At 45.4% G+C, this 12407-nt stretch overlaps 1 protein-coding gene across 1 annotated transcript in view; it reads right to left on the bottom strand.

Annotated features, from left to right (window-relative positions):
- The window catches only part of DOCK6 (dedicator of cytokinesis 6), a 104674-nt gene extending 104526 nt beyond the window's left edge, over positions 1-148 (bottom strand). The window contains exon 1 of the mRNA XM_066616621.1: positions 69-148. Coding sequence (XP_066472718.1) covers positions 69-112 — 44 coding nt within the window. The 5' untranslated portion in view covers positions 113-148. The remainder of the gene's footprint in view (positions 1-68) is intronic.
- Positions 149-12407: the final 12259 nt, after the last annotated feature.

Below are 12407 nucleotides of genomic sequence, written 5' to 3' on the forward strand. Positions count from 1 at the left end.
CGCTCCCCCGGCCCCAGACCCCGGGGGGGGGGAGGCGGCAGCGCATGCGTCCCCCTCCTGCTCCTCACCGGTTGATGCGGTGCGCAAAGGCCCTGCGCTCCGACGCCGCCATCCTCTCCACGCGCGCCGCTTGCCTCCGCTCGGGAGCTCTCCGAGAGTGGCGGGCGGGCGGGCGCGACGCTTCCTTGGGTTGCAGCCACCGCCTGGAGGCGGGAGCAGCCAAGCTGACCGAGCCGCAGCCGCCGGGATGGGGGGCGGGGTCCAGCGCCTGTCACCGAAGCGCCCCCTGCCGGCCACAGCTGCGGCGCCTCGGTTTCTCCTCCCTCCCCCTCGCACCTTTGCAAGCGAGGAAAGCCTTGGGAAGGTCCTCGCCCTGCAGTGCCTGTGTGTGAAGGGCACGCGCGGAGGAGTTGGCGGCTGGAGTTTCAGAAGCATCTGTTCTCACTGCCCTGGAAAGTGCGTGCATGAAGTCATAATGGGGACAGCAGGAGTGCCTCTGAGCATGGGCAGACGGCGCCAAGCCCTCCCCGTGCATGCTCAAGGCTAGGCAAACGGGCTTCTAGGGAGACACTTCGACTTCGTCCACAGAAACTGAGCTCTTGAGTGGATTCACATGACACCTTGCAGCCCAATCCTATGCATTACTCTGAAGTAAGTATAGTTAGTCTGTGGAACTCCTTGCCACTGGATGTAGTGATGGCATCTGCCTTTAAAAGGGGATTGGACAAACTTCTGGAGGAAAAGTCCATCATGGGTTACAAGCCATAATGGGTATGTGCAACCTCCTGATTTAAGAAATGGGCTATTTCAGAATGCCAGGTGCAAGGGAGGGCACCTGGATGCAGGTCTCTTGTTGTCCAGTGTGCTCCCTTTGGTGGGCCACTGTGAGATACAGGAAGCTGGACTAGATGGGCCTATGGCCTGATCCAGTGGGGCTGTTCTTATGACGTCCAAGTATAGTCAATGGGGCTTACTCCCAGGTACTTTAGATAGGATTGCAGCCTTAGAAGCATTTCCTCCTATGTGTGTGAAAGGGTCTTATAAGATCATCCTTGCTGTGACACATGCATATATCATCTCCAAACAAGGAAAGTGTGCTTTTTTGGTAGAGAGCTGTTTTTTTCTTATCTGCAAGTAGATGCAGATTTCATGAACTTACTAATATATGATTGATTAAAAATTCTTTAACTCACTTAGAACTCTAGATCAGTGTTTCTCAAGGTTTGTCCTTGGCCATACCACTTCACATGGTCCATCTATTCAAAGGATCACCAGAAGTAACTGCAATGACATCATCACCAGTTACTTCTGGGATGGGAGACCAGATGTGACATAGCAAACACCAGTAAGAGACTCAGGGTGGACAGAAGGGCTTTTATGAAACACGAAAAAGTGTGCTTTGGAGCCTTTTCCCACTGTTTGTTATGTCACATTCCTGGTCTCACTGCCGGGTGGCAGGTGTCCAGCGGTTCCGCAAGTACCACCAGACACCACCTCAAATACCAATGGTGGTATCCCTACCACTGGTTGAGAAACACTGCTATAGATACAACTAACAGGCGGGTCAGTGATGATGTTTATTCATCATTTGCAGAAGGCCTCAGCTCCAGTTTGTGGCATCTTCAGTTAAAAGGATCTCTGGGGAGAGAGCCAGGAAAGATCTTTCTCAGAAATAAGCTGAGCCCAGAGAAAATTGCAAGAGTGGTTGCCCATCCCATCTGCCTGCAGATTCTCCCCTAAAAATATTGTCTCCGTCCTGATGTTTATTGCATGCAATTCTGCCTTTGGTGTGCTCTGATAGTGAAAAGGGCAAATTTAATGTTAAAGATTATTGGAAAGGGGGCTAGAAATATGTGCAGTATTACAAACCTGTGGTGAGGACGCATGCAGAATAATGAACAGACCTCTGAAGCACCACTCTACCTGCCTCTGGTTAGCACACCTGGGTATCCAGTTCTGGGCCCCATGATTCAGACAGAATTCACATAAACTGTGTTGAAGTCAGAGGAGAGCCACAATAATGATTAAGGAGATAGGAAAAAATCTCCAAAAAAACCTGAGTTATGTTTACTCTAGAGAAAACAGTACTAAAGGGAAATACTTTGACATGTTAACAATATTTTAAAAGATGTTCTGTGGAAAAGTGATGAAAACAACTGTAAAATTGTTTCCCTCTTGTCATTCTGTTTTGATTCTGGTAAGTCCTAATGACAGACTGGCTTTGTAGATTTTTGTTGTTGTTGTTGTTCCTAGTAAACCAATCCAGGTCCCTGTGATTTTTTTTTTTAATGCATTTTGGAGAATGCCTCATTTAGCCATCCTGGATGGAAAATGGTCTGCAACCACACATGAAGATGAAACTTTACTTTGGGTGATTACTTTACAGCTACTAGGTCATACTACCTAATGTTGGCTTCTGTTGTCTCTGTGCCGAGTGTTACCTACAATTAATTTCAGACTTCACTAATATAAATGTTTCTCTTTGCTTTTCAAAGGATTCTGGGCTGCAGCTAGTGCTGAAGACAGAACCAAAGAACCGCTGGATGTGTATTTTTTCTAAAAATGGAAGAATAGCATTAAACAAAACTGATAAATGAAAATTGGTATAACAATAAGTCCTGTGCTCCATCTTAAGTAACTCCAGACTTTGGGGCTATGCTACTCTACCCAACTTTTCTCTCTCTCTCTCTCTCTTCTCCCCCTTCCCCATTGTTTTGCTTTGTCATCAGCCTAATGAAGAATCCTGAAGAACTGGGAGTGGAAGTAGGGAAGCTGCTGCTGCTTGCAAATTTGGTTCATATATTGCACTGACAAGAAGGAACCACAGTGCCTCCTTGTGGAGCTTCATCAAACAACCTTAAAATTGCTTCCCTTGCTTTTTTCAGTACCTCTTAGTTTTCAAAATTAGAGGAAGCTTTTTGTCATGGAGAGTGAAAGTAGACATGAGGCAGGAGATCCTTAATCAAACCTTCTGATGTATTTTTCATGCAGCCCTGTAGAGATGAAGGATTCGGGCTACAAATTTGAGTGTAACCTTTTCTTCCATGGCCCTGAACCAGGATTGTGGTTCAGAAGTTGGACTTGAGACCTGGAAGATCCAGGTGCAAATCCCCGCTCAGCCATGAAGCTTCCTGGGTGATGGGCCAGTCACTATCTCAGCCTCACCTGCCTCACAGGGTTGTTGTGAGGACAAAAGGAGGGAAGGAACCATGTATACCACCCTGAATTCCTTGGAAGAAGGGTGGTATAAAAATGTGGAAAATAAATAAAATAACTTTCCTCCTCTCACCCCAAAGGAAAATAAGTTATCTTCTGCCTCTCTAGCTAATAGCAACTGCAGGGGGATTTAACTCAGAATGGTGTGTAAGGAGGGGTTAACCTCCCCCAGTGCTGCAGCCAAGATCCAGAACGCACATCCTTGCAACTGTTTTGAACATAAAAAGGGCAAAAGAGAGATCCAGTTACAGAACTCCCTCATCCTGTCTAGTCTGACCCTCAGTTGCTGGTAATCTTGTGAAGAAAATGATAAAGTAAATTGAGGTTTGGGGAAAGGAGGAAGAGATGGGAGGGCCAAGATTCACAGCAAGACAGGGGGAGGTACTTCACTAGGTTAAAAATAAAAGCTCTGTCCCTATATGATGGCAAATTTTCAGGGCAGCTTTTTCCTTTTCCACTCTCCAGAAATTCCCTTTCCATGCCCCTTGCTACACATGTGGCAATAAAATTCTCAGGTTCGCAGCCTTGGATCTGATCCCTTTAGTACTATATAACACCACTGGGGAAGATTTTAAGAGTGTGGGGGAAAATACTGTTTTCTCTTCCAGATCCTGAAGTCCCCATGAGGTTGCAAAAGTTCCGTAAAGCTTCAGTACTACAGTGGCTAGAACCATGTATATGAGAGCAACATTTTTGTTAATTGCTACAGATGCACTTCAGCATCTGTGTTGTGGATGTTCACGTACAATATTAACCAACTTCTTTAAAAGAAAGGACTTTGTGCTTGTGACACGTCTAGCTATTAGTTGTTGGCAACCTTCAGTCTCAAAAGACTATGGTATCGCGCTCTGAAAGGTGGTTCTGGAATAGTGTCTAGTGTGGCTGAAAAGGCCAATTCGGGAGTGACAATCCCTTCCACACGGGGAGCAAGTGCATTCTGTCCCTGGTCTGTCCCCCTGGCTATGGGCCTTCCTTCTTTGCCTCTTAGCCTCAGACTGTTGGCCAAGTGTCTCTTCAAACTGGGAAAGGCCATGCTGCACAGCCTTCCTCCAAGCGGGCCGCTCAGAGGCCAGGGTTTCCCACTTGTTGAGGTCCACTCCTAAGGCCTTCAGATCCCTCTTGCAGATGTCCTTGTATCACAGCTGTGGTCTACCTGTAGGGCACTTTCCTTGCACGAGTTCTCCATAGAGGAGATCCTTTGGGATCCCGCCATCATCCATTCTCACGACATGACCGAGCCAACGCAGGCATCTCTGTTTCAGCAGTGCATACATGCTAGGGATTCCAGCACGTTCCAGGACTGTGTTGTTTGGAACTTTGTCCTGCCAGGTGATGCCGAGGATGCGTCGGAGGCAGCGCATGTGGAAAGCGTTCAGTTTCCTCTCCTGTTGTGAGCGAAGAGTCCATGACTTGCTGCAGTACAGTAGTGTACTCAGGACGCAAGCTCTGTAGACCTGTACATAAATCCATTTGTTTATCACAGTAATCACTAGAGCAAGGGTATCAAACATAAGGCCCACAGGCCAAATGCAACCCCCAGAAGTCATTTATCCCCTCCCCCGTTATACAGTAATTAGGCTCTCCCAGCTTTATAATTGAACTATCTCATACCTTGGAAATATGACCAAGATTTGCACATTTTCTCTTCTGTCATATGCAGCTAATGAGTTTCTATGTGAGAACAAAGTGCTTCTTTCTGGCCATCATCTGCTTAATGATATCACTTCCTGCTTAATGATGTCACTTTTGGCCCTCAGCAGTTACCATGAATGCTAACTTCAACCCTCTGTATGAAACAAGTTTGAGATTTCTGCATTAGAGGTTAGTGAGCTGGACACAGGTATAAGGACTACCTATAAAAAATCACATGGGATATGCGTGGGGGGGGGGAATGTCCTGTTTCATAAATGGAACCCTTGAGTGGATTTCTTTTGCGTTTATAATGGACATGCTCCTAAATAATTGCTCTTTGGCAAAATATTATTGATTTCAAGATCATAAAGTTTCAAATACCATTTCACTTTGTTTTATTATTTATTGCAGTGTCTGGGAGAAGAACAAATGTCTAGGCCACATAAAGGCAGCAGTGATGTTCAGTGTGGAATATTTCTGAGAGAGAAAGGATAAACCAACTGTAGAAGTGTGTTTAGTGGGATGAGAGGGAATCCTAATAAGTATATGCAAATTCTTTTGTTTTAGTGTTTAATCTCCTATTCCTTGGAATTGAAGGAGAAAATCAGAGCTAAAACAGAAGAGCTAAAAATTTCAACAAGTTTTCCTAATTCAGATTTATTTCTAAAATTTATTTCCGTCATTTGCAGTCCACCTAGCAATGTATCTTTGTATCTGTTTCTTAATTAAATGTATTTTCATCTGTCTCTATAGATGCTGCTAGGTTTGCAGGTTTTAGAAAAGTGGCTGTTTACAATGGAAGCTCTGAATGGGTGACATTGTTACTTAACATTATTACCTTTCTCATGATCAGTGAAGGTTAAGAATTTTTTTCATCTCTCAACATTGAAATACAAATTTTTGAAATTAAAAATGCTGTTTAAATTTTGGAAGCCTGGCTGAACTCCAAATGTATGTGACATTTCATGTTGGCTGTTAAAAACAAAAACAAAACTTTGCATCTCAAGTAAAATTGCCTGTAAAATATGCCAGTTTTTAAATCCATGTTATAAAAACAGGATTGTGTTAACTACCTGGACTAGAATTGTGAGGCTTAAAATGAAATTAAAGGTATCACAGGTTTTAAGAAGAAAAGATTTGAAAGGGGAGAAAAAGAGGACATGCAATTCAAACTGTACTTGATCCTGGAGTATATAGAAGAGAGAGTTTACCCCTCCCCAGGCTTTCAAATCCACAAGGGAGCACTTGGATAACTTGTCCTGACACTGATGGACAGCAACAACTTTAGCCTTGCATTTGTAAGCTGGGAGGAAATGTAAGAGGCCATCACCCTGAGCAAGTCTCCAGGTGAGGGGCATGAAACCTCTTATCATTAGTAACAAAAAGATTTATATTCTGCTTCTCTCTCTCTCTCTCTCTCTCTCTCTCTCTCACACACACACACACACACACACACACACACACACAATCATATTGCCTGTAGCTTTATCATGAGTACAAATGGTACAAATTAGTCAAAGTCAACTAGGGGCTTACGTACCCAGCAGCTCCAGTGGGGATACCTAAGTTACTCAGGTATGTTTTTAAGGTCAGAAATCACTTTGGTTCCTCTGACAGACTGTTTTGGAAAGAAGGGGTTAATGAACAGCCTCATCTCCAGGGACCTCTGTGTATTCTCCTCCCTCTTTTGAGGCTGGGAGCTAAGGAGCAAGAAGGGGAGAGATAAAGTCTCTTGGAGCCAGGTGCAGGGCAGGGAGAGAAAGTAGACTCCAAGCAGCAGGTATGGGGATGCTTGGTAAGTAGCTGGCCGCACCTTGGAAACCAGAAGCATACAAGGTGCTAGGCGCAGAGTTCTATTTCACAGCTGAATCTGCAAAAGGTAAGAGTCTTTTGTGCAGAATGACTGTTTCACCTGGATATATGTATTGAATTGAGCACAATGTCTTGCATTTCTGTTGAAAGGTGTGCCAGATGTAGAGTGACCAGACACAAAGGGGGAGAGCCTGGCCCCCAAAACTAGTTATGAAAAAGTGGGAAATTCAGGTGGTAGAGTTTATTGTGCAGGAGTGAACTACACAACCTCCCTCTAGTGTTCACAGTTATTAGGGTTGTGCCCTCTTTAGCTTCTGGCCAACCAACTACTAGATCTCTAGTGGCCACTCAGAGTTCATTCTCTTCCACTAACTGAGGATGGGGCTCTCATCAGAAACTGGGTAACAAAGGAAAGGCTGACTCTTACTTTGTTTGGAGCAGGAGAGGACTAAAACTGAACTGATGTGTGGTGTGCAGATATTCCTTAATACTAAAGTGGCTTGCCTGTGGAATAATATTTAGGACATTGCCTAGAACCTCATTGCCTAGTGAGGTTTCTTAAGCAGGGTTGCCAACTTTTTTTATAAGCCCCTGTTGTTGTGTCTTTGACAGCAAATGGGTTTGCAGGTACTAGTAAGTGATAATGTTCAAGCTATGAACTATATAGACTGATTTTGGGGAAATCAAGGAATCCTCCTGATTCTTCCATAGCTTTGAAATTCTACCTCTGATTCTTCCAGAGGGTCTTCCATATCACTTGGTCCATATCTCCTTTAAGTTCTGGAGAACCTGGCTGGCTATGAGGAGGGACTGAACTACCCAGTTCTCCCTTCCAATTCCAGGTCTGCTTCTATAGTCCTTTCTCCATCATACTCTCCCAAACTTATGTATCCAAAGAACCGCATGACCATTCCACGTGCACCCAAGGCAGCCTGGGAACTGCAGTCTCTCACCCATCCCTATCCCCCTGCTGCATGAAGAGCCTCTTTTGAAAGTATGATAAGCTTGAACAGCAGTTTTTGAGATGGCATGTGACTGTGCCTCTCAAAAGGCAGAAGTCAAAACAATATGGGCATGTCTTAGTAGCTCTTTGGAACCAAGCCATTGAGGGGTAAAATGGAAATTTCTTCAGGGGAAATGCCCGGTCTTGTTCCACTTCAAAATATTTCTCCCTTTATTCATAATGGAAGGCACACACGATGGAGAGAGAACTCAAAAAGCAGCTAGCCCAAACAGCAAATTTTCACTGGGAAGAAATTGAGTGCTTTATTAGAGAGTTAGTAAAATGTACGTTATTCAGTGCTTCTTCCTGTGTTCTGAACTACTGGATTCATGGAACTGGACAAGTCTTTAATCATTAGCTTTAAAAATGTATCTAAAGCAAAACCAGCATTTGACAAGAGAGTCTACTTTGCCTGCAAGGTGTGTAGGCTCCATCAGTGCCTGTTTTGGCCAACTGACCCTTAGTCCTGCCATCTTCCAAATCAACTTAAGGTTCTAATAAATGATGCAGTAAGAAGTGGAATGGAGGGAGTTATAATTTAAAATAATTTCTATTAAGATGGAGAAGAGTTCTCCAGGAATGAGTCTTAATTTGAGTGCAAAACAGGAGCACCCCAAGAGATAAGAGCAGGCATCAGGTCTTTCTGGTGGTTTTCAGAGTTATTCTTTAAGCCACACTCAGTTAATGTTTTCTCTACACACGCTTAGACATCAGTCAATGATTGGTGACCCTGTCAGCCATCCTAGCTTTCAGCTCAGAGTGGCTGCTAGCTTGGTACTCAGAGTACTGGCAGTGGTGCTTAGGTTTTATATACACAGCACAGTTGCTGCCAAGGGAACCCCCCTTCTTCTGGATGCTGGTAATTTTCACAGTTTCATTTTTTTTTAATGGAACATCCCCTTTCTCAGTTCATTTATGGCAGGTAATAATCACAAGAATTGAAAATCACAATTCAGGTGAACAATGGAAATTACAAGCAACAACAATTCAGAAATTCAGACTGGGGGGACCACAACTGACCATTACTGCCAGCCAAGTCTCCGAAGGCAGTGGCACTCACAGGAAGCCCTCTCTGAAGTATCGTATACTGCGATTTTCAACCATTGTGTCATAGCACATTGGTGTGCTGTGAATGGTCTGCATGTGTGCCATGGGAGTTTGGGGGAAGGTCATTTATTAGTAGGGCTATTGGTGGATGTGAGCCCCCCCCCCACAGCACAGCATGCCTTGTCAATTGTCCAAAACCTGATGGTGTGCCTTGACCATTTTAGCACCTTGCCAGTGTGCTGTGAGATGAAAAAGGCTGAAAACCGCTTATCTTATAGGGCACACAGATTCATGTGGCAGAAGGTTGCTTAAATCCCAGTGCTGTCCTTCCTGTCCCACTTGAAAGCTGTTGTCCCTCCCCCAGGAGAAGCTGTTCTTTTGCCTATGCCTATGCTAATCTAGACAGAGGTCTGCACACTTGACATTCATGTTGCCTATCACTGAAACAAAAAGAGGGTGGGGAAGCTAGAAGAGTTAAATAAAAGCAGACCTTTGGAGGGGAGCCCATTCAGATGTTCTCCCATAACTGTTAAGTATGTCCTCTGCCTTCTCTGGTGTTGTAAATCACTGGGATGGTGGAAAACAGAGTGTGATGTTGCCGTTTGCATATCTGCCTTTCTGTGTGATGGGGAGCACTAGGCACAAGCCCTAAAGATGAAATCTGAGGCATACCAGGCTATGCTGAGTTAAAGCTGAGTGGATTTCTTAACTTGGTCAATACCAAGTTGGGAAGACTTGGTATTGGGAGACTACCTAGGAACCCAGTATAAGCCACTCTGAGCTCATTCCAAAGGGAAAGCTAAGTGTAACAAGCACAAATCACGCACACAGCTGTGTCATAATATTCAAATCGGCCCCAAGGCTCAGTGGTCAGCCTGAGCTGGGAATTGACAGCAACACTGAACCACAAATAAACTGCTGCGAAGCCCCTGGGACCACATATCCCCCTGTTGTGCTTTTGTTCTGTTTTTCTGTTTGTTCCAGAGAAAGGAATGCATCTTGAGTACAGGCAGAATGCCATTTCTCACCATAGAGTCATCAGATATATAATTCAATAATAGTTTTTTTTCCCCTTTTAGACATTTATGCTTCCCTGATCAGGGCTTGAGGACTTGGCACCCATGTCCGTTTAGTGGGGTGTATACAAAGTTCATCAAGGGGAAGACAAGTATGGTTAAGTCAGGGGACCAGAAGCTCAGGTCAAAATCTTCAGAAGTAGTTCAGCAGCTGGGCTATCCCAGGGTACTATCCAGGGTAGGAAAAGAACAATTCTGGCTCTTATCCATGGTAGCCAAAATAATCTACAAGGCTAAGGATGACCTGACCTAGAAGAGCTCCCTGCCAGTCAGGGCCCAGAGAACAGAGCTACATAGTGCTGCGAACACACTTGGCACTAAAATAGCACCCCTTCCTGAGTTTCACCAGGGGTCCACAAATGTGGGCTTGGCTGACCAGCCACTCAGTATTTGTGATAGCAAAACCACCCACTTGAGGGCTTGAGAGAGAGGTGGGATATTCTCTCATATGCACTGATGTATGGGTGAAGGTGAGAAAACAACAGGCATCTCCTGCCTGGAAGAGGCTCCTACTGTTTCTTCTCAAAAATGCATGTGAAAATGAGACCTTCAGCAAGAGGATCTGTGTGTGGTACTGGAGGTAGCAGGGCTTGCCCATGGTGGATGAGTAGATTAATGGGCACCCAAGAATCACCCAGGGTTGTGATGACAGAACACCACATGTTTCTTCACCCCTGCTGGCCAATGATCTGGGGAAGGGATATGTAAGCACATGATGATATGAAACAGGATAATTTGGAGTTCAGTAGAGGGTAGCACCTAAGGGCAGTTGCCCTGGGCGTCCAGATGGTGCAATACCCACAACCCACTTTAGTATAGTGTCAGAAAGCCCTCCTGGCTAAGAGAGTCACTGCATTGCTGTCTTCTCCCAGTTGACTTATCCACAAATGGGAGATTTCCTACAAAGGCTTCTGTCTGCAGCTTTTTTTGGTTTTGTCATTCCAATGGATGTATTTGGTAGAGGGAATATACACAATGAGTTACTCTCTGTACCAGAAGCCTCTAGCATTGAATAACAAATACCAGGTTTTCAGGATGACTGCCTGCCTGCCTGTAGGAAAAAGCACCCATTTGCACATGAGACATCTGGTAGGAGACTGTGTTGGGGAGGCTATGGAGGGCATTTTGCTGATGGCCCTCCCCTCAGTCCTGGAGCCAACCCTGGGCTAAGTGATAGTGATGTTATGGGAGAAGGAAACTTGACACAAATACGCTTTCAGTGTCCTGTGACACATTGCTCCTCCTGTAGGGACGCTGTCACGAAGGCGCTGGCAAACCACGCCACCCGTGATTCAGCCTCCTTGCCTCAAACCCAATCAACAAAAGGCAGACGTGGTGTGAGAGGATTAGCTTGTTTGATTAGGCAAAGAGAGTGTCTGGAATGAGGGGGAAGAGGGGATAAAAAAGAGATCTTGCACCAAGCCCAGCCCTCGTCTCTCTTATTCATCTCTATTTGAGATCCCATATTCTGTACTCATCTCTATTGAGATCCCACATCTGGTGACCCCGACGTGATCCCAGAACCCAACTTACCTCGACTGGAACAGTCTTCGGTGCACCTCAGCTTCGGCTCCCTGGTAAGTATGGGGGATTCCTTGTCAAAGGAACAGAGCGAGCATGCTCAAGAATTATATAAATTGGTCAAACAGACCGGCGAGGGCTCGGCTTCAGTGCAAGATCTTCGAGATCTTGTCAGGGAATTGGACACCTCTTGTCCATGGTATCCGAAACGAGGCAGTCTTCTGACTGCGGATTGGGGGAGGCTGGGGAAAGATCTGCAGGCAGAACCCCAGATCCCCATTGCTCTAATTTTAACCTGGAAAAAGGTGTATAAAGCTCTGTGCCAACTTAATCCACCTGATAATATGCTTCTGAAAGGTACTCTCCCCTCTGCTACAGGGCCACCCCTATATCCAATACTCCTTCCAGCAGCGCCAACCCTCGAAATAATTAAATCGCCTCCCGTGCCTGGTGCTCCTTCGGAGCCGCCGCGGTGGTCTCAAATAGCCGCCCGCACAGCAGGCACCCTAGATCTGGCCAACCACTGGGAATCCCCTGCCTTTTTTCCTCTAGAAAAGAAAGAACCTCCAGAAACTACCCCTCACAGGCAGGCTTCAGTCATGGAAGGCATGGCCAGAGAGACCCTGAAATCAGGAGATTTAAAAGCAGAAAAAAAATTCAATGATCTGCCCTGCAGGGGCTGGCCAGAACACACAGGGACAAGCCATCCCTGTAGATCAGTTTCTGAAACAGACAAGCAAGTGCAATTAGGAAACCTGAATCTGAATGAGACAGCTGATTGTGCCCTGCAGGCATTGCAAAAGATTCCAGCAACAGGCAAGCCTGGAAAGTCTTTTGCAACAGTCCAGCAGGAAGCTGCAGAACCATATGTGGATTCTGCAAACCTCCTCCAGCAGACAATCATTAAACAGGTAGAGAATCCCAAGGTAGCATCATTCATAGTACAAGAGAAGGTTCCATCCAAACCCTTCATTCTGCAAGCAGGATGTTGGCCAGAGTCTCCATTTAACCCTCAATGGGAAGGAGAAGCTCAGTGCCCAATTAATCCTGTTAAGCAATTAAAAGAAGCTTTGAATTCCCCCAAGGCAACTGAAGAGTTA

Source organism: Tiliqua scincoides, chromosome 2, assembly GCF_035046505.1.
Source record: "Tiliqua scincoides isolate rTilSci1 chromosome 2, rTilSci1.hap2, whole genome shotgun sequence".
Taxonomy (NCBI): domain Eukaryota; kingdom Metazoa; phylum Chordata; class Lepidosauria; order Squamata; family Scincidae; genus Tiliqua; species Tiliqua scincoides.